Source organism: Hemitrygon akajei, chromosome 20 (genome assembly GCF_048418815.1).
Source record: "Hemitrygon akajei chromosome 20, sHemAka1.3, whole genome shotgun sequence".
Classification (NCBI taxonomy): Eukaryota; Metazoa; Chordata; class Chondrichthyes; order Myliobatiformes; family Dasyatidae; genus Hemitrygon; species Hemitrygon akajei.
In genome coordinates this window covers 35190094-35213539 of record NC_133143.1, presented here as the reverse complement: position 1 = coordinate 35213539, position 23446 = coordinate 35190094, and the positions used below count along the sequence as shown (strand labels likewise).

The window sequence follows — 23446 nt, the reverse complement described above, 5'->3', positions numbered from 1 at the left end:
AGGTCATTAAGACCAATAATGGTGATCCTGTACCGCAAACAGAAAGCCCCACCATTCAAGACCACAAACTACCCTTCACCTTAGGAGGATGATGGTGCCAAATGGTGACCCCTTTGCTTGCATCTTTGGGACCAGCTCTATTTCCATCTTCAATATCTTTATTTTTCCCTTTCAGAGTTCTTTTGAAGACCCTGACCCGGAGTTACACGCTGACTTTGGTTCTTTGTAGAAATGGGACCCACTCTCGGGGTCTCATGACTGGCCGTTATTCAACATGCCACGGACGCAGCCTAGAAGACTAGTGCGTCTTTAGGGTGCCGGATTTTCTTGGCTTTGGAGGTGGCCGGACTGAAGGTCGGTACCACTGCCTGGTGTGTCATGGGAAACGGAAGACCGAAAACAGCGAGCTGGCTACTGACTGAATCCCCAGAGACCCAAGTTCTTTGGGCACAGAGCTCGGAAGAAGCGACGCAACAGACTTTTAGCACCATAATTCGGCGAAATGCTTTGTCATGTCTCCCCTCTCACTGTGAAATGGGGACACCTCTTTTTTTCCCTCATGGGGGGGTGGGGGGAGGAGGGGGGAACACACACACACCGTGGTATGTCGAATTACCGGGTGAACGAGTAGTCTTTGGGGTACTGCGTCTGTGTCTTTATTGACTTTGCAGGCTTGAGTGCTCGGTGGAGGGCGCCGATGCTTTTTTGCTGGGGGGGGGGGGCTGTTGGTGCCTTGCTGCTGCTCATGAGTGGAAGATGGGAACTGGGGGGGTTTCAGAGTCTAACATTGAACTGTCATTCATTCTTTGGGGCACTCCTCTGTTTTCATCGATGTCTGCAAAGAAAAGAATTTCAGGATGCAAATTGTATACATTTCTCTGACATTAAATATACCAACTGAAACCTTAAATCCATCTATCTGCTCCATCTCCATTTCCCTAAATGTTCCTGCACTCCAAATAATCTCCGTCTCAGATTCTGAAGCCAGTTTAAAATGCCACTCACTGTTGACGTTCACCATCTACTTGCTGGTGGCCAGTGGAACAAAGGAAGCAAATAAATGCTTTGCCCTTCACACTTTTTTTCTGCAAACAGTGGCCTATGGCTTCACCATCAGAGTTGAGCTGAATAGCCTGTTCAACCTGGTCATTTTTGCAGTGTAGGCTCACGCCTCGAAGAGGCAGGACAGTTGCATCGTGTCCAGACTGCAGTTGCTGAAGCGGACTTCGAAGCAATTCAATACAGTAGAGCGAGGCGAAGCAATGTTGAGTAAAGAATCCAAGTTTGATAGATTCAAGAGTTGAGCAGAATTGAAAAGGCTGGTACTAGCTGAATCGAAGCAGTGTAGCCCAAGGGCGTATCGAAGTGACAGAGAACAAGAAAAATTCAGTGTTGGGCTCATAGCATGTCCAGAGAAAGCAGAAGATAAAAACGTCTGATTTTGAGCAGCAGATCGTAGCTATATAAAAAAAATACATTCATTTAGAAGCAAAGTAAATAACTCTTACAACCACAATTGGGAAGTTTTTGGAACTTACAGTACATAAGAATAATTTCATATTGGTGAACTATTGGAAGAATATATCTCACGATGCTTTGAACACATCATCAGCGATCTAACCTGAGGTCATTGAGTGTTTCAGGTCTTTCAACATTAGACACCCTAACCCGGGCGACCCAGTCGTGGTTGACCAAGACATGACTTGTACTCAGGTAGCATGTGCTGCATATTCTCATGAACCTGCTATCTTTATCCAGAGCCATTTTCAGGCTTTCTCTGCTGTCTCGGTAATGTTGCTCATGGCTCTCTGCCTCCTTGTGCCAGTGATGGCCAGTGCACTGAAGGCTTGATGAAGAGAATGTCCAGTGAAGCCCTGGCATCCCACTTCAACGGGCTTGCACTCTGCCTTCTACCCCTACCTCCAACTGTCACTGACCACCTGATCTCAAGGCGGTCTTGACCATGTGCTGTGGGAACTTTACACTGAATCTCCAGGTCGGTCACGAGCAGATGCCAGGATCCTTCTGTGTGGCTTTGCTCTGGATTCTCATTGCTCCCCAGCTCTCACAAAGGTGATGGCAGTGTTGAGCTTGTTTGTGGATAATGATTCTCAAGGAGACAGCTTCCGCTAGGAGTCTTCAATACCTGGTCATGCCTCCAGCCGTATCAGCCCTCTCCTAGAGCTTTGAAGAGCTTTCTTGTGAAATATATTCAGTTGCAATCACATCAATCATCAATCTGCTGGTCAGAAATGCAGAAAAGCAGAAAATGGAACTCAATCCCAAGAGAAGTGAAATAATACGTTAAGGGAAAGCAAAAAAAAAGGAAAGAGTTTTTCACATTTATGTAATGCTTTTCATGACTCTTTGCAATTCTTCCCAGAGTATTTTACACCACAAAATGTTTTTTTTTTTGCAGGAATCTTAAGTAGTAAAGACCCACAAATAACAAAATGACATTGACTAGATAATTTGTTTTGGGATGGTGAGATAGAACTGAGAGAGCAGTTTTTGGGTTTAGCACATTTAGCAGATAACTTCAGCCGCCAGTCTTCAGACCTGAATATGTATGGCAGATTTGATTTTACTGCAGCTCTGAATAGCTTCACAGACCAGGAAGCAGGCTAAACGCTGGTCTGCACATGCACGAGTCCAATCAACATTCCACTGCAGGGATGCAACAGTGATTAGCACCTGTTATGTGTGTGATGGCAGGAGGATTGGAAATATGGACTTGGTTGAATTATCCTGAATTTTCTTTGGTCTGTAGCATGTGTAGTGCTGGGTATAGGGAGGTCTTTCCACCAAAAGCATCTCCATATGATTTCCGCTGTATCGTCGAATAAAGGGGCTGCTTCAAGGCTACCAGGACTTCTCTCCAGTGACTTCATTCAAGCAACAACTAGAACCTCTGACCAGGATATCAGCGATAACTTTACCGCTCTCCTCTGAAGCAGTGCCAGAGGATCTTTCACATCCATCCAGGTGTGGGGATGCGTGGATGAAGCCGCATGTAGTAAATCGTAGGGCTATGAGAGCTGCCGAGGAACAGAAGACCATGGAATGGATACTGGTTGCCTGCAATTTGTAGAAGGATGAAAGAGAAAATAAAAGGAGAGTGGAAGAGTTGTGTTTTAAAAGCCAAAGAGCAGAGGATTTCTGAAACTTCCTGCCTGAAGGGGTGGTAAAGGTAGTAGAGGCTGAAGCACACATCATAGTGAAAATCATTTTGAGGAGCACTAGACACGGCAGAAACTACAATGAATTCTGAGGTGTGATAAGCTCAAATCATTATTTTCTGGCTTGCATATATGCAATATCTTGAACTGAGGGCTGCAGCAGATCAGGCATGATTACATTGAACACTGAGATAGGCAGGACAGGATTTATGGTCTAGTCCTTCTCCTGTTTGCTTCTGTCCATGTTGAGAGTCTCCCACTATAAGAAGTTCTGTGATTCAAGACAAATTGAAATTCAGAACATCCATAAATAAACCTTTGGATGTACAAACGTTTCCCCACTACCCTCAGGTCACCACACAACACCCTAACAGACCCTCTATTTATCAATTTTTTGGACTTATGTAATCATTGGGATTGACAATGTCTTGCTTCAACTCAGTTTCTGTGTTTCAATGGTTATATGGGACCTGAAGACAGGAGATGCCTGACAGAGCTATTGAGTGTGTAAAAGAGGGGGAGTGCTGCTTCTGCTCTTCCCCCTGACCTTCTGTTGGCTCTCAAAGAGAAGAGAGGTTCTCAGTTCCCTCCTGAATATGGTACTTCTCCACTTTAAGCAGTCATGAGGCAGGAATTCCCAAGTCAGTGATGATGCCACTTTTTCCAAAGTAAATCTTTGAGAGCATATCTGAAGTATTTCACTGCCCTCCTAGTAAGTTGTCTACAATACTAGAGTATTTATTTCAAGAGTTCAAAAAGATTAACAACGTGGCCACCCATTAAAGCTGACAAAATACAAAATATAGTTAGGCCCTCCGTCTGGAGATGTTGGCCCAGGAAAAAAAATCACTGAAATAAACTCACCTTTCCTACCAGATGTTGAGGATGTGTTTTCCCCCCCTCTCTCTCATAGCCAAATTCTGTGTTGAAGCATGAATGCATTGGTGAAGTTCATCATTTGTGTTTGCTGAGACACATCTCTCTAGATACAAGAAATGTTCCATACTTTCATTCATACATAAATGGCATACTGTTTGAAGCTGTGGTGATTTTGAAGAGTGAACAGTTTCTCTTGTGAATAGCAAGGTACAACATTGTGGTGAGAAGGGCAGAAGATGAGTTAGTGATAACACAGCCTTGCGTGACACTGGGATTAGGTAGATAGTGTCAGTGAGGACTGTTGTTTGCATATCATTGCATGCAGATCTAAAATGGCCATAAACTTGACAGCAACCAAATCTAAAACACATTATCTACAGCCCCTCTTGATTCACAGTCAATTTTGTTTTTATAAGTTCAAAGAAGGAAAAACGTACGGTGATTGATGCTACTCTCTACATTTGTCAGAGTGCTGAGCAGCAAAAGGTAGCCAATAATATTAAAGGGGATACCAAAAGATACTTCAGATAAAGTGTAAAAGGGAGGCAAGAGTGGGTATCTGACTGTTGGAAAATGATGCTGGAGAGGTAGTAATGGGGGACAATGAAATAGCAGATGAACAGATGAAGTATGTTGCATTTGTCATCACTGTGAAAGGCACTAGCACTATGGTGGAAGTTGCAGGTGCCAGAGGACATGAAGTGTGTGAAGTTATCATAACTATAGAGAAGGTTCCTGGGAAACTGAAAAGTCTGAAGATAGACAAGTCACCTGGATCAGATGGTATACACCCCAGAGTTCTGTAACAGGTGGCTGAAGAGATTGTGGAGGCATCTTTCAAGAATGCCTAGATTCTGGAATGGTTCCAGACGACAGGAAAATTGTATATGCCACTCCACTCTTCAAGGAAGGAGACAGTGGCGGAAGAAACTATCTCGGTGGTTGGGAAGATGTTGGAGTCGATTATGAAAAGTGAGGTCTCAGGGTACTTGGAAATAATTGATGAAATAGGCTGGTTTCCTCAAGGGAAATCTTGCCTGACAAATCTGTTGTAATTCTTGAGGAAATAACAAGCAGGATAGAAAAGGAGAATTAGTTGATATTGCTTACTTGGATTTTCAGAAGGCCTTTGGCAAGGTGCTGCACGAGGCTGCTTAACAGGCTGTGAGCCCATGTTATTACAGGAAAGATTCTAGTATAGATAAAGCAGTGGCTGATTGGCAGGAGGCAAAAAGTGAAAATAAAGGGAGTCTTTTCTGACTGGTTGCCAGTGACAAGTGGTGTTCCACAGGGGTCTGTGTTAGCACCGATTTTTTAATGATATATGTCAATGATTTGGATGATGGAATTAATGGCTTTGTTGCAAAGTTTGCAGATGGTATGAAGATAGGTGGAGGGGCAGGTACATTTGAGGAAGTAGAGAGGCTACAAAAGGACTTAGACAGATTAGGAGAACGGGCACAGGAATGGCAAATGAAATACAGTGTTGGGAAGTATACTGTCATGCACTTTGATAGAATAAATGAAAGGTCGACTACTTTCTAAATGGAAAGAAAATACAAAAAAAAACTGAGGTGCAAAAGGATTTGGGAGTCCTTGTGCAGGATTCCATAAAGATTAATTTGCAGTTTGAGTCTGTGGTGAGGAAGGCAAATGCAATGTTAGCATTCATTTCATGAGGACTAAAATATAAAAGCAAAGATGTAATATTGAAACTTTATAAAGCACTGGTGAGGCCTCACTTGGAGTATTGTGAGCAGCTTTAAGCCCTCATCTTACAATAGATATTCTGAAACTGGACAGGGTTCAAAGGAAGTTCACAAAAATGATTCTAGGATTGAATGGCTTGTCACATGAACATCATTTGATGGCTTTGGGCCTGCATTCACTAGAATTCAAAAGAATGAAGGGTGACCTTGTTGAAACCTATTGAATGGTGAAAGGCCTATAGGGTGGATGTGATTCCTATAGTGGGAGAGTCTAAGTGCAGAGAACACAGCCTCAGAGGAGAGGGACATACTTTCAGAACAGGGAGGAGGAGGAATTTCTTTAGCCAGAGAGTGATGAATCTGTGGAATTCTTTGCCACTGGCAGCTGTGGAGGCGATGTCTTTATGTATATTTAAGGCAGAGATTGACAGATTCTTGAGTGGTCAAGGCATCAAGGGATACAGGGAGAAGGCAGAAAATTGGGGCGGTGAAGAAAATTGGATCAGCCATGATGAAATGGCAGAACAGAGTCATCGGGCCAAATGGCCTAATTCTACTCCTATATATTATGGTCCAATGGTCTAAAAGGTCACATTGACTATACATTTACCTTTTCCAGAGACTGCTTACTAATTATTCCAAGGGGTTACCACTCAACCACATACCGACTGCACCCTGCCTTCCCACATCAATGAGAATGCAAGGTCTTGTCTAATTATGTTTCTTTGTATTGAAACATTATCCTAGCATCTCTCTGGCCCCACCCTGGGTTTAGTATTGTTTTAATCTATGATTTTCTTCCGCAGCTTGTTCATAAGGGCGCTGAGGACGTTGACTCTAGTCCTTCGAGTCTTTGGAACAATTCAGGAATCATTTCATTACTTATTTCTTTGCTCACCAATACAGAATACTAAACCGGAGATGCAGAAGAATCTGGGTGTCCTAGTGAACAATTTTCAAAAATTACGAAGCAAACAGAGTGTTGTTTTTTATTATAAGGGGAATTGAATGCAAAAAAAAGGTAGGAAGAATGTGCTTCACTTACACGGGAAACTGGTGATATTGTGTCTGGGAGTAGTGTGTATCGCAACAATCTTCTTGTTTAAGGAAGAAAGTTAACATGTTGAAGTAGTCCAGAAAAGACTTGACTGCTACCTGAAATGGGTGGGTTAGTTGAATGAAGAAAAATTAGACAAGTTTGGCTTGCAATCACTGGAGATGGAATTGAAATATACAAGATTATGAGGTATGTGGAGAGGATTCATCTCATGGGAGAACCTGCTTAAAAAAGAGTCATGCATTTAGTACAGAAGTTCTTTTCTATACAAGAAAAGTCTCTGGAACTCCCTTCCTCAGCAGGTACCCGAGTCAGAGCCTTTAAATATTTTGAAGACTGGCAGTTGATAAGCAAGGCGGGTGAAGGTTAATCAAGGCTTGTCCAGCTCAGGTACAGATTAGCCATGTTTTTGTTATAGTGGTGTCACCACAATGATTTGACTGACCTATTTCTGTTTCTAGTTTTTACCTTCAAAATGCAGTGCCTCGAGAAAGCAGCATTTTTCACTGGGAACCCTCACCATCTGGACATGCTCTCCTTTCATTACTGCCAACAGGGAGGTTGTACAGGAGCCTGAAGATGCACACTCTGTCTTAGGAACAGCAACTACCCTCCGCCATCAGCTTTCTGAATGGTCCATGAACCCCATCTCACCATTCTGCTCTTTTCTTGTAGTATTATATAATAATGTAATATTGTAAATACCGCTCTTTTTTTGCATTGTGCTATACTGCTGCCAGGAAGCAAAGCATTTTACAACATATGCAAGTGATAATTACCCTGATTTTGCTATAAGTTGAATGGGAAGGTGGCGTAGCAAAACAAATTTAAAAGTTGGCTCTAAAATTGCAGCTCTACTGAACTATAATCTTTACTTCCCCCTTTTCAAAATAGGAAGTCCTCTCCTCTGTTATTTTCTTGTCAGTGTCACACACGTTGCCTTCAACTGATCTGCAGAAGGTTCAATCTTTCCAGAAATACTACGAAGTGCAGATTCTTTTCACATTGATATTTATTTTCCCTTCTGTCTGGAGACTAGACTGTTGAATGGTGGAGGGGGCCTTCTTGGTTACAAAAACTGTGGTTGAGAGTGTAGGTCATGCTGAGGCTTAGCAAGATTATTTCATACTGAGGGCTACACTTCTGAACTTGGTAATTTAAGATCTTTGTATTGTGATTCAAAACATATTACAATCATACAGTTTACAAATGAACCTGGAGAGGGCTTAATGCAGATTGGGACAACACAAAACAACCAAGAATTTATAACCGCAAACACGAGGAAATCTGCAAATGCTGGAAATTCAAGCAACACACACAAAATGCTGGTGGAACACAGCAGTCCAGGCAGCATCTATAGGGAGAAGCACTGTCGACGTTTCAAGCCAAGACCCTTCGTCAGGACTCAACACTCGTCAGAATTTATAACCTCCCAGATTCCAAGCTTGAATATGTTAAATAAAGAAGTCACCGTGCAGCAAGTTGCAAGCGCAAACAAAACTCATTTTCAAATTTAAATTTAAGTTTATTATCATTCAGCCAAACAAACAGCAGTCCTCTGGGGCCAAGGTGGAAAACATACACGATACAACACCACACCACATTCAAGATAGCGATCACACATAAAGTTTTATATAATATATATATATATATATATATATATATAGTTGAGTGACATCCCATAAATTGAAGGTGTAGTTCCCGCTGGTCCGTAGACAAACATGCGAACGCAATCCAGCTTATCATTCCACCAATCAAACACTGCAGGGCAGCACTGAGGAGAGAGGCCAGCTCCCAGCTGAGCACAGATGCCACGCTACACCGTCTCAAGCGTCTCCTCTCCTGGACTGTGGCAGCAGTCAAGCCCATGGCTAGTGCTAGTTACTATAATCAAAGCCACAAAGCTTCCCCAGCCCTCTGTCATGCCATCAAACAAGGGAAACAGTCCTGTGCCATCTTGCATTATTAATATCCAACAGAGTCTTGCAATCACTAGAGATAGGTCCAAGAGAATCACCCATGGTTACAATGCACGCCACCTTTGCACACCCACTCAGAGACCTTCAATACCGTCTTACTGGAAGATTTTTTATACAAGAATCAGCATGTCCACTTCTAGTATGGAAATTCAACATTTGGTGTTAGAGAAGGAGAAAAGTGAAACACTTGCATTTCTATTGCACCTGTCAAGTAGCAATTCATTTCATAAGTGGGCCACCAGTCGATGAAGTGATCAAAACCTTGAGTTTAACACACTGTATGTTTTAGCAACGGAGAAATTATCACAGGGTAGCAAATGATTCAGGGAAACAGATCCAGACTTTCAGGTAATGTCAGCTACGGTCTCAGTTAAGTAGTGAAATGATAATAATAGCAAAATTCAGAGCCATTAACGTGGGCTACACTTAAACAAGCACAAATATCTCAGAGAGTTGCAAGGCAAGAGTTTCAGGAATAAGGGACAGAGCATTGGAAGAATTTAAAGAGGTTAAGAATTTTAATATTTCCATCTTGCTTGACTGGTAATAAATGCATGTCAGCGAGGATCCAAGAAGAAAACTTCTGCGTACACATAAAAGTTAATGGAGTGTGGCAAATGGAATGGTCATGATAAAGTTACAGCTATATATGACTAGTTCAGAAGTCGAAAAGGTGAATGTATATTTGACGTATAAATATACGCTTCCAACGTATATTTAAACTGAAGGAAGTTTCAACTCATTCAGTTATTGACGTCAGGGAAAGGGAAGAGAGAACACTGTTTAGGTTTAGTCAGTGGAGTTGAGAGATTATGACAAGATAGAATGGGATGTTTTTGTACGTATGGAAATGGACAGTATAAGTAAGGCTCAGCATCTGGTTGCAAAATAGGGCCAGACTTAGACTGGAAAAGAAGCCATTTCATGCAACCTTGTAGGTAAGCATGGACATGAATAAGTGTAGTCCAACAATGAAAGAGCTTTGGAAAGATAGTTGTATGATCAACTATAATCAATGACTGCAGAAATGTGAAGAATGAAAATACAGAAGGTATAGACTGACTTCATCAGAATCTCTGTGGCTTTGATAAGATCTGTTTCAACATTATGGCAGGTATAGAAATCTGATTAAAAAGGACACAACAATTAAATTTCTGGCAACAACAGACATACTATAGCTTTTGAAGATGATAACAAAAAGGGTAACTAAGATATCGAAGGACCTGAGTATCTGTGCATGTCCTGCCAAAGATAAGAGGTGGTTTAGCAAGTAATTTTGAAAGATAGCAGAATACCATTGATTGCAAAAGGATTTGAATACAAAAGGTAGGGAGTACATGCTTCACTTAGATAAAGGTATCGACTGCACTGATTTCCTGATTTAATGAAGAATGTTAAGGTACTAACAGCTCAGAAACGATTTACTGATGTAACACCTAAAACGGGAAAGCTGTGTTGTGATGGCAGGTTAAATATCTGCTCAAGTTTAGAAGAACGAGTAGCAATTAACCATCTTATTTATTTCAACATTGGAAACAATTCAGCCCATCAAGTCAGTCCAGCTCCCCGTAGAGTAATTTCACCAACCCCATTCCTCATTTCCTTGTAGTCCAGAAACATTCTTTCTCTTTAGTGTGTATCAAATATCTGTTTCTTTTAATCACTTACCTGTATTAAGGTTACTTTATAGTAGACAATTAACCTACCAGTACATGTTTTGGAAGTAGAAGGAAAGTTGGGCACTTCTGGAGGTTAGCAGGGGCAAGACATTTAGTAAATAGGTAAGAAGGAACTTAAGAGGTTAAGTAACATCTGTGGGGGAAACAAACTGTAGATTTTTAATTGAAATCCTGCATCAGGGAATAGCTGTATACTTGATAATAATTCTACACTAATTTCAGAAGCAGCTATGAAGCAGAATGTTCATTTTTTAAAAATTTAACTGAAAATTTAAATTTAATTAACTCTGTTTTCTAGTCTATTCAAATTAAATGTTTTAAATTGTCTTTTGAATTATTTACCAACATCTGAGACATTCTTAATTGTTCAATATGTTAACCAGTTCGTTCAGCCCAAAGTATGGATTAACAAGTGTTGATAAACCATTTCAGTTGATAAACAAAACTGTTATAGGCACAAGGTCTATAAACGAGTGAATATTTATGGACAAAACACAATCTTTACTTAATCTCTGGAGTCATAACATCATTATTCAAAAAATCTATGTTACCTGTGTCATGACTGATTATTCATGAACAGATTAAGGTAATATTCTTTTAAATATTGTTGATGATGTAAGTAATACAAGAAGTTGTTTAAGATCAAAAGAATTAACAAAAAAACCTATTTCCTCTGTTAGTGTAGATCTGAAGAAACTGTGTACATACATCTACTGATGCTTCTGGACACATCATCAGTGATGTTCCTGGAATCATCGGGTGTTTCGGGTCTTTCAACATCATACACCCTTCTCCAGGTGACCCAGCCGGGGCTGATCAGACCCCAGCTTGTGTCCAGATGGCTAGCTACACACGACTCCATGGCTCCCCTCTCGAGCCGCAGCCACCTTGAGACCCTCTCTGCCGCATCGGTGGTACTGCGGATGGCTCTCCTCTTCCTCTCTCCCTCGATGCCCAAATTGCTGAAGGCTCTGGCTAAGGAACGGGCTGCGAATCCCCTACAACCAACTTCCACTGGGAGACACCTCGCTCTCCATCCAGCCTGCTGGCAGTTGCTGACCAGTCCTGTGTACTTGGAGAGATTCCTTTCAAAGGCCTCTTCCAAGTGATCTTCCCATGGGACTGTCAGCTCCGGCAGCACCACCTGCTTTGTAGACTCAGACACAAGGACAATGTCTGGTCGCAGGGTGGTGGCTGCGATATGGTTGGGGAACCTCAGCTGCCTTTCGAGGTCCACCAACAGCTGCCAGTCTCTTGCAGAGGTCAGGGTACCTGCCGATGTTCTTTTGGTGGGTATTGGCTGCTCCCCAGCTCTTACAAAGGCAATGGTCTGCTTGGTGGGTCGGGACTGCTTCGCCCACTCCACTCCTGCGCTGATAGCTCCAGCGATGGTCTTCAGGACCTGATCATGCCTCCATCGGTAACATCCCTCACCAAGTGCCCTTGTGCAGCCGCTGAGGATGTGCTCCAGGGTTCCTCGCTTGGAACACAGTGGGCACGCTGATGACTCCGCTTTGCCCCATGTGTGCAGGTTTGATGGGCTTGGAAGCACATCGTACACCGCCTGGATGAGAAATTGGATGCGGTGTGGCTCGGCTTTCCAAACATTTATCTAAGAATTAGAACCAGAACATTCAAGATGATAGAAGGGAACACACTTACACATAAAACACTAGCCAAAATCTAGAACTATCCCTCTTGAAGCTGCTGAAGATATGGAAAATTTCAAGAGACTTTTGTTGGTCTAAGGGATATAGAAACAAGGCCATTAATTGCAGTCAGTGTCCAAATCACTCATGATTTCACCTGCCAGCAGTGGACTGAATGATTGTCCCTGCGCACATGGTCAAATTTTTTAAAATGTGAAGTACAAAGCACATAGGGAGAAGGGATAGAAGTCTACCCTAATACATGAAAACTTTGGCAAAAAAACAGTTGCAAAGGATAATTGGACATTTTCAAGGATCTTATTTTGCGGCTGGGAGGAAGATAAAGAGACCTTACTTTATAGCAAAGAAATGAAACTGTTCTGACATAAATATTTCCTATCAAAGGAACTCAATAGTAAAGTTAAAATCTCATTTACCATTTCAATATTCTTAATAGTTGGCCTGGCTAATATTTACTCTACATACAACCTGATTGTATAGTGTGCATTTTAACCATTGAAGAGAAATTAACAGTTGAAACCCTTCACTAAACCTACCCAAATATTAACTATCCATTTCCCTCTACAGATGCTTCCTGACCCACCAGGTCCTCGCACCAGTTTGATTTTTGCTCCAGATTCCAGCATCTGCAATCTATTGTGCCTCCATTTTCTCATTGCTATTTCTGGCAAGGTAGTCAGCACATATCAGCTGTAATTTTCCAACATTAAAATGAATAAAGAAAAGTCACCTCATTGGCCATGTGACACCTGAAGTCATTAAAGTCACTAGATAAATGCAAGCCCTTTGAACCAAGAGTGTGTAAAAAATAAGGAGACACAGGAATGATTAATGGGCAGCAGTTTTAGGAACCATTTGCTGAATGAAGCTATTGATTTTGTTTGTACATCTTACTTGTATTTTACATGACAATTATAAGGCTGAAATCATTTTCATTTACAATGCTGTTTTTTCTTTCTATAGCACGACTAAGAAAGCTGATGGGGTAATTCTTCTGTTAAATAGACAGGGGAGTTCATTTTGCCTAAAACCATTTAAATACATCAACAGCTGAGAACATCTGCAATAAAGTTTTGCATATTGCTGCATAATAACAGGAAATTTCTCAGTTTCTGATCTACAGCAGATCAGCTCTACAGCAACACATCCATGAGCATATTTTAATGATTAATTTTGTTTATGCTGTATCTCCATGTTTTTGATGAGTAAACAGAATATCTTCAATGCCATTATAGTGCCCTGGCTTAAACATCTCTTAGAGTTTTAAATTATAACACACATTGACCTACAATGATGTTATAACACTCCAAACTCCAGCTGAAGTACATAATCTGTTTTTGATACCTGAACAGAACACAGCTTATTCATTTGGGTGCCAGTAAGCTTGAGGATAGCATAGCTACCACACCAGGTTAACACCAGCTGCACCTATGGTCCTAAACCTCAATTGCGCTGCAAAGAGTTCAAAAACTGTTTAAAGTTAACAGAGTTTTCCCTTTCATAGTCAGCAGTATTTCACCACACAGCACCTGTGAATCAGAAGATTGAGTTCCGAGTCCCCCTCTGGAGACAGAAGCGCTTAATTAAGCAGTGAAGGTGTAGAGTGCTCAATAATATTTATCTCACATCATAGAAACAAACACTTGATATTCCCACTTGTAGGAGCCCGCTGTTTGCTCTATTAATGGTCATACACATCAAGGGTGATGGGAAAACTTCCTTTATATATCTCATAGTGAAAAATCCATCGGAGGTATTTTTCAGGATCACAACATATACAGGGCCCTTAGTATTATTAAGCATCCCACCCAATCATCCAGCATCCTCTTTGACTTTATGCCATCAGGCAAGAGACTCCAATGCACAAAGAACAGTCAAGATGAGAAACAGTTTCTTCCCTCAGGCCATGAGGCTTCTGAACTCCCTGCTGTATGGCATTCAAAGTGTCACTGGTTAATCTGTTCTGTCCCCTACAGTACTTAATTTACACACTTTATTTATGTGTAATCCATTTGTAGATTTCACCCTTACTTTCATAAGTCATTATGCATTGTGTATTATGTACACTACAGTGCTTTACACTCTGGTTCAGAGAATTGCCTCATTTGACAATAAACTTGACTTGACTAGAACAACTTGGTCTCATTCAGGTCACTGCAGGCAAGGCCAGGATTTAGTCCAAGTTGCTAGCTGCATCTAAGATGACAGTAGGAGTTCTACAAGTTATTAATCCGGTAACAACACTAAGTAACCCAGTCAGAATAGTGGGCATGCTGGTGAAGAGAGCGTTTTGAAGTACATGTTGCCTCCACCCTTCTAAATGGAGGTCAGAAATTTAGGAGAGAATGTCGAAGACTTGGTGAGCATCCTCGATGATGCCTCCTGCAGCCTGAAAGGGGGGTGATTTTAAACAAGTTATTTTTCAAAAGTTTCTATACGGTCCGCTTAGGCTGGGTATCCCTATTTGACACTGACGGCTGCAAAGAACACTACAGAATCCTTATTTCTCTAATACAAGCAGAGCAAGAAAAAATATTTTGAGGTAAACTTCAGTCCAAAGTCACTATATAAAAAAGACAGAAAAACATGTGCATCTGTAGTTTGCATTTGGCGATTATTTTGGACTTTTCAAACTGTTCATTGCACATTTCCTGGAATACAACGAGACTGCTACTTCCTTAACAAGGTCGTCCATGCATTACGTTGTTAGATGTTGAAAATTATGTATCTGTAGTTTAATTTCAAATAGTAAAGCCATTCAAAATAGAACATCTGCAAAGGTTTCTGCTGTGAATTTTCTTCAATGACATCAATTACTTTTACAAACTTGGAAGTGATACAACAACAGGGCAATCACGAAGAAAGCACACAAACATACAAAAATGAAAACTAGTTTTTTGTGCAGAGGAGATGTCGTGATCTTATCCTGGTGGTTAATTCTGAAATTGTTCACTGTGCAACTATAAGCCTCTTCCTAGAACTTAAAACCAGTTTGTTTCCTGTCACTAATCGTAATGACTGAAAATCTACATTGTGACCTGAAAAAAATTAAATGGTGCATTTTAAAGAGACACCATATAGCTGACAATGAAAATTTTACACAAAAATATTGGGAAGCAAGGATTAATGATATAATTGCACCAAATGTACCTTGGAACAAGTATATAGGTGCTGACCATTGATGCTCTGCAACCTGATACACCACTGAGTTAGATCATGGGCGACATGGACTCCCAAATCCATTTTACCCCTCTCCATCAAAATCTATTAATCTCCACTGTTAAATTTTCACTATCTTAACTATGATAGTTTTTTTTTGGAATGGTGGAGTTCTGGAAATAGTCCAGAATGAAGTGGATAAAGAGGTGCAAGTTGCTACGCATGGACTTTCTTTGCACAAAAAAGAATTATGTCATCAAACTATTGTAATCTGAAAGATGAATACATAACATTAAAAAAGGAAAGAATATGACAAATAGAGAAAGGAGAATTAATAACAGGTTGTTATGGCTGCGACTAAGTCACTAGAGAAAATGGAGAAATTGTAGCCATGAAAGTTTTTATTCATCACGACAGACAGACATTCTCTTGGAGACATCCTTGGTAGAGTCTCCCAAACTCAAAGGTACATCACATTTTTACACCCTTACGATCAAAGATAACAGTAGGTGATGTAATATAGTTTCATTAGTTACAATGGCATTGTTTACTTCAATATTTTGGGTTGATTAAGCTTCCTCTGAATTACATATCTACATTGGAGACACCTCTCAACATTCAAAACAGCCCTGCTGGGACAAGCTAATTGACACAGCTCGTTTAAAAACTTCTTAAGACAGAGAGATGGATGGCCAAGATCAGAGTATGTGTGAACTTACTGAGTACACAATAAATCAGCTAGTGACTACAAGTACATCTGTGACCATGCTTGACATGCTACCGTATGTGACTACATCAGCCAGGTCTGCCAGCTTGAACTCAAGTCACAATGGTGCAAATAACTTAGCTCATGTTGCCTGGTTTGATTCAGGCCAATTAACATAACCCCATTTTGTGAATATTTGGCTAATGCATATGCAAACATCTCATGATCACTATTTTGCAACCGTATCTCTTAGTCTGTGCTTTCTTCATAATTGCATCAATGTGTTGGGCCCCAGGATAGATCCTCTGAAATGATGATGCCCAGGAACTTGAAGTGGCTCCTGTCCACTGCTGACTAGGACTGCTTCAGCTCAGTATTGCTGTGGACCTGGTGCTCCAAAGCAGAATGGAGAACTATAAGAGTGTGCCCACTGTAAACCTGTTGTGATGGGTCCAGGTCCTTGCTCAGGCAAGAATTAATTCAGGCCACGACCAACCTCTCCAAGCACCTTATTAGATGCAAGTGCTCCTGGGCGACAGTCGTTGAAGCATTGCTCCTGCTCTTCTTGGACAATAGTATGATTGATGCCCTTTGAAAGCATGTGGGAACCTCCAAAATTGCAGTATTAAGCTAAAGATGATGTCAGTGAACACTCCAGCCAGCTGGTCAGCACTAGTTTTCAGTACTTGGCCAGGTACACCATTAGGGCCTGATGCCTTGTGAGGGTTTATTCTCTTGAAGGATATTCTGACATCAGTTTCCCAGACAGAGATCACAGCCAAATGCTGTGGAGATACTCACAGGTGTAGTGTAGTTCCTGACGAAGGGTCTCTGCCTGAAACGTCGACAGCACTTCTCCCTATAGATGCTGCCTGGCCTGCTGTGTTCCACCAGCATTTTGTAGGTGTAGTGTTATTCTCATTTCAAAGTGTAATTAAAGGTGCTGAACTCATGGGGGGTGGGGGTAGGGGTGAAGTGAAGCATCACTCCCATTACGGTGTTAAGTTTTGCCTTATAAGAAGTAATGCAATGCAAACTCTGACACAGATGTCATACATCTATCTGTGTCTCTAACTTCACATGACATTCCATAGATCATGCCTGTGCTTCTTGTAGAGTTGTGGATCATAGGTCTTAAATGCCACAGATCTAGCATTCAGTAGTCTACAAGTCTCCTGGTTTATCCACAGCTTCTAATTTGTGCATGGTCAATATGTCCTCAAAGGCACACACTCATCCACAGAAGTCTTGATGAAGTCAGTGATAACTGTGGCATATTCATTCGGATATGAAGATGATTCCCTGACTATGGTCCAGTTCACCAATTCAAAGTAGTCTGGAAAATGCTCCTTCATCTCCCTTGACCGTACCTCTGTGCACCTCACTACTTGTATTACGGTCCTCAGTCTCTGCCTATAATCCAGGAGTAGAAGTACAGCCAGGAGCCATGTAACTGGCCTTGCCAAAGTACAGACAAGGTATGGCACAGTAAGTGCTGATGGTGGTGTAACATGTATTGGCTCCTCTTGTTGCACAGGTGATATGTTGGTGTTAGTTTGCCAGAAACTAAAGAAAAGTTTAGTCAAAAAAAAAGTCCAGAGGAGTGATAAGCTTGAAAGTGATAAAAACAAGAGGGTTTGAATGCAGGAGTGAGAAAGTCTTAATGGAATTGTATAGAACCTTGGTGTTGCTACCCCTGAAATACTGCAGTTTGGTCTCCTTCCCCAAGAAAGGATGTTTGTCATTGAAGGATTTCAATACGGTTGGTCCTTAGGATAGTGAATTTGCGGTAAGAGGAAAAATTAACTGACTGGGACTGCATTCAGAAGAAAGCAAGAAAATCTCATAAAAACTTAGATAATTATTAAAGAGTTTCACAGGCTGAATCCCTAGAGGATGCTTCATCTGAACACAGAATCTAGGACCAGGGAATCACTGTTTAGAAATAATGGGCAGACTATTTCGTCCTCAGAAGAGATGAATCTTTGGAAATCTCTACCCCAAAGGATGGAAACAGACCCAATAGATCCATGAATTTCAAGGGAATCAAGAGACATGACAATTGTGCTGAGACAGCCTAGTGGGGGCACAGTGGCAAGCATAATGGTTTACAGCACCAGTAATCAGAGTTCAATTCTTGCTGCTGTCTATAAGAATTTAATGCATTCTCCCTGCGACTGGGTGGGTTTCCTCCCACACTTCAAAGATGTCTGGGTTGGTAAGTTGTGAGCACGTTATGTTGGCACCCGAGGCACGGCAGCATTTGCGGGCTGCCCCCAGCACATACTCAAACTGTACTGGCCATTGACACTAATGACACATTTCACTGTATGTTTTCATTGAACGTGTGACAAATAAAAAGCTAATCTAATCTAATGATCTTGATGAATGGAGGGATAGACCTGAAGGTCCAGCTTTTCTTATTGGTAAATGATATAAATTGTAAGAAATAAGGATTAGTGGTAACCAAATAGCTCACAAAGGAACTGGTTGTGGACTACAGAAGGAATGGAGACAGGCTAACCCCTATTGACATCAATGGATCTGGGGTTGAGAGGGTGAACAGCTTTAAGTTCCTCAGCATACACATCACCAAGGATCTCACGTGGTCTGTACATTCTGGCTGTGTGGTGAAAAAGGCACAACAGCGCCTCTTTCACCTCAGATGGTTGAAGTAGTTTGGTATGGACCCCCAAATCCTATGAACTTTCTACAGGGGCACAACTGATGAGTGTTCTGACTGGCTGCATCACTGCCTGAAATGGGAACTGTACCTCCCTCAATCGCAGGGCTCTGCAGAGAGTGGTGCGGACAGCCCCGCACATCTATAGCTGTGAACTTTTACAAAGACAAATGTGTAAAAAGGACTCGAGTCACCCCAACCACAAACTGTTCCAGCTGCTACCATCTGGGAAATGGTACCGCATCATAAAAGCCAGGACCAACAGGCTCCAGGACAGCTTCTTCCACCAGGCCATCAGGCTGATTAATTCATGCTGATACAATTGTATTTCTATGTCATATTGACTGTCCTATTGTACTACTATTTATTATAAATTACTATAAATTGCATACTGCACATTTAGATAAGGCGTAACGTGAAGATTTTTACTCCTCGTGTGTATGAAAGATGTAAGTAATAAAATCAATTCAATTCAAAGGACCAATAAAGTCCACATGTGCTGCTACATTTCATTCTCTGATAGACTAGCAGTACCTAGCCAAGCACTTTTAAACACATCAGGAAATTCCAGAAATTGTCTTGGCAATTCTGGTCCCAGGGAAGGAAACAAAATAGGCCTGCACTTCAATTGTCCCAACTGAAAAGTGAACGCCTATGGACTTGGAAGGAAGCACAGAACTGTGCAAAAGAATTAGGCACACCTTTATAGCTAGAGTGCCTAAGAGCTTTGCATAGTACTGTATACTATTGTCTTTCCAGTTATCAAATAACACCCAATACTACTGAAACCAATTCAACGCTAAATACCTTTATTTCTGTTTCCCAACTACCTTCCTATTTCAGAACCAGGTTTAATATCATTGGAATACGTGGTGAAGTTTAACCAATATCCAGTACTGCGCAAAAGTCTTAGGCACGCTTCCTATGGATGTGCCCAAGACTTTTGCACAGTACTGTATGCTCTACTTTTGTTAGGAAGTATCACAAATATTGCCATGTATAACAAAGAATACCGTAGATTCCGGATTTTAAGCCGCTACTTTTTTCCCACATTTTGAACAGCTTTGAACTTTGCGGCCAATAATCCGAAGCGGCTAATGCATGATTTTTTTCATGCCGCCTCGTAAACATTTTGCCTCATAACAGTAGACCAATAAAATTGATGAGTAGTTCACAGAGGTCCAATGAAATTGTACGATAAATCAAGCGCACTTTCACAATTAAATTATTGTAAATCAGTCATTTGTACTCACCCTCATCAACATGGAAAACACTCGAAGCATTGTGCTGCCTACTTAGTTTAAACTATATTTGTTTTCTGTACTACATCGCGGGATGCTATGACGTCACACCCGGTTTCGTGGTGTCTTGTGGGAAAATGCCGGTTTGCGATGAAACAGGACGGAGGGAGGGAGCGCATTACGCGAGCGGCTTTGGATCTGAGCGAACTCTGCTTTTAAGTTAAAGGTATCAATAACTTTTCCTGGTAGGCTGCAATATATATATTTTTTTACCAGTCGTTAGGAGATATTGGAATGTTGTTCAGTAAAGAAGTATACGCAACGTATATTTAAAAGTAGCCGCGTACGGGCACGGTTCGAAAAAAAGCATTTGCAATATGTATTTGTTTTTGTTACCATATGGATTTAATTAAAAGTTAAAAAAATCCTCACGTGTAATATCTTTCTGTGTAAATATCTCATATTACAACGTGGGACACCTGCGGCCGAAAATCCGGTGCGGCCTAAAATCCGGTGTGGCCTAAAATCCGATGCGGCCTAAAATCCGATGCGGCCTTTACAATTAAAAAATTGATTTTATTTCTAAAATTAGAGCCAGCGGCTTTTAATCAGGTGCGCTCTGTAGTCCGGAATCTACGGTAATTTTTCCTTCCTGGTCTTACTGTTGCTTGCACACTGCATTGAGCCTTTTTCTCCCCCCCAAACCCATCTGGGACGATGAAAATCAAGAAGTGATAATCCAAGGCAGTGGAGGTAGTCAAAGTTTGCCTCTAACGGGATGACATACTGTAGCTGTTTTCAGCTCAGATCCACTTTTGGTCAGCAGATCAATGAGTACTGTGAAACATTAAGAACCAGAAAAAGGCCAGCGATATCACCAAGGACCCCACCCACCCAGCCTACAGACTGTTTGTCCTACTGGAATCAGGGAAGAGGCTATGCAGCATCCACCCCAGGACCACTAGACTCAGACATATTTACTTTCCACAAGCAATCAGACTGATCACCACCTCCACCCATCAGCACAGTCCACCACCTCCAACTACCACTACATCCACATCAGCCACTCAGCATCCTTCACCTCTGCCAAAGCACTGCCACTTTATGCTTACACTCCACACCTCAAACCTACATAGACACACTGTCATACAATGTTTCACGTACCCACCAGGAAATCTGCAGATGCTGGAAATTCAAACAACACAAAAAATGCTGGTGGAACACAGCAGGCCAGGCAGCATCTACAGCAGAAGCACTGTTGACATTTCGGGCCGAGACCCTTCGTCAGGACGAAATGTCTTGGCGTCTGGGTCTCGGCCCGAAACGTCGACAGTGCTTCTCCTGTAGATGCTGCCTGGCCTGCTGTGTTCCACCAGCATTTTGTGTGTGTTGTTTCATGTACCCTGTTGCTTCCTCTTACAAAGAATCACTGTCACCCTTTTCATTTCCTGTCAGTCATCCTAAGTCACTTTCTGCATGTACAATCAGTCTATGCATATATGCTAATCTTAATTATATACAGCCAAACACAACTACTTCTACATCGTGCTTTACAGGATTGCTTATATTTTTATTGTGTTTTCACAGTTATGATATTTTATGCTGCATCAGATCAGGAGTAACAATCATTTTATTCTCCTCTATGCCACGTACTGAAGAATAAGAATAAACAATCTTGAATCTTATAACTGGTCTCAGGAGTTAAAACAAATCACAGCAAAATTCAGGCCCCATACTTTGACAAATGATTAACAGACTTAACAAATTGACTAACTTTCACCATTAGATCACAAAGTGATGTACATACTCACGTTGCTCCTTTTGATTACAGGAATAAACCGGGTCATCAGTGCAAGGTGCACCTGGTATTGCTCTATCCGGTCACAACTGAGATTCATATCCCACTCAGTGACTGCAAATGGAACACGTCCTCGTGCAGCCACACCCATAGGTGGTCCTGAGGATAAGTTTCACATTGGGTACAACTTTCTATCACTTTTGTGGAGATCATACAACGTCTCATTATGTTGGACCATGTTGTACATGTTGTACCACCATCTTTTCTGCATGTCCATGTTTCAACAATTCGGGGAAAAAGTAATCCCATTTCAAAATGTATTAATGAACTGATAATGACACCAGGCTCAAAGAGACAGTGGAGATAAACAGAAATTGCAGCCAGGGTAGGGACAACAAAAGCCAGAAAACTGTGCCCAGATTGGAGATGATGCAAATAAGAAATTATAGAGTGACGTATCTCAATACTTGGAGAGATACAGGAATCACTGGAGAGTCAGTTCTGGATATCTGTCGACAGGTGCTGTTGACAGATGTCCAGAACTGCTGTTTATTGCCTACAGCTCAGCATTTAACACAATCAGTTCTGATCCAAAAGCTCCAAAACGTGGGCCTCCGTACTTCCCTCTGCAACTGGATCCCTGACCTCCTCACCAGAAGACCACAGTCTGTGCGGATTGGAAATACTTCTCCACCTCACTGATAATCAACACTGGCGTACTTCAAGGATGTGTGCTTTACTCTCTCTACACTCATGACTGTGTGGCCAGGCACAGCTCAAACGCCATCTATAAATTTGCTGACAACACGACTACTGGTGGCAGAATTTCAGGTGGTGATGAGAAGGCATACAGGAGCGAGATCAATCAGTTGGTTGAGTGATACTGCAGCAACAATCTTGCACTCAACATTAGCAGAACCAAAGAATTGACTGTGAACTTCAGAAAGGGTAAGATGAGGAACGACACACCAGTCCTGATAGAGGAATCAGAAGTGGATAGTGTGAGCAAATTCAAGCTCATGGTTGTCAACATCTCTAAGGATCTATACTGGGTCCAACATATTGATGCAGTTCTAAAGAAGGCACAGAAGAGGCTATATTTCATTCGGAGTTTGAGGAGAGTTGGTATGTCACCAAAAACACTCACAAATTTTGATAGGCGCACCATGGAGAGCATTCTAAGTGGTTGCATCACCATCTGGTATGGAAGGAACACTGCACAGGATCAACGCAAGCTGCAGAAAGCTGTAAACTCAATCAGCTTCATCATGGGCATTAGTCTCCCCAGCATCCAGAACATTTTCAAGGAGCAATGCCTGAAAAAGGCGGCACCCATCATTAAGGACCCTGACCACCCAGGACACGCCCTCTTCTCATTGCTACCGCCAGGGAGGTGGTACAGGAGCCTGAAGGCTCACACTCAGTGACTCAAGAACAGCTGCTTTTATATGTATGTCCTTTTCCTGGATTCAGATGGAGTAATTGTTTAAGTCTTCAATAATGCCATTCAAAAGTCAAATATCCTGAATTCAGCAGAGTTGCTTTTGAGGTACAGGGAGCCACTAACTAAAATAAAAACAGTAAAATTTGCAGTCATAGCAATCAACAAAGGCAAGATAAATAGTTCCAAATTCTTTCTTTTAGAGAAATTAACAATCTCCCCAACCATGGGAGTACCAGTATTGTTCTTCATTAAAGTAGTGCCAC

General features: G+C 41.6%; 1 protein-coding gene across 7 annotated transcripts in view; it reads right to left on the bottom strand.

The window, feature by feature from the left end:
* The window catches only part of zdhhc11 (zDHHC palmitoyltransferase 11), a 123090-nt gene that overhangs the window by 65404 nt on the left and 34240 nt on the right, over window positions 1-23446 (bottom strand). Inside the window, exon 1 of one of the 7 annotated variants that reach the window (XM_073024158.1) lies at window positions 21753-21872. The exons of the other annotated variants lie outside the window; for them this stretch is intronic. Coding sequence (XP_072880259.1) covers window positions 21753-21839 — 87 coding nt within the window. The 5' untranslated portion in view covers window positions 21840-21872. Of the gene's footprint in view, window positions 1-21752; window positions 21873-23446 lie in introns of those variants that run through there. 7 annotated transcript variants of the gene reach the window in all.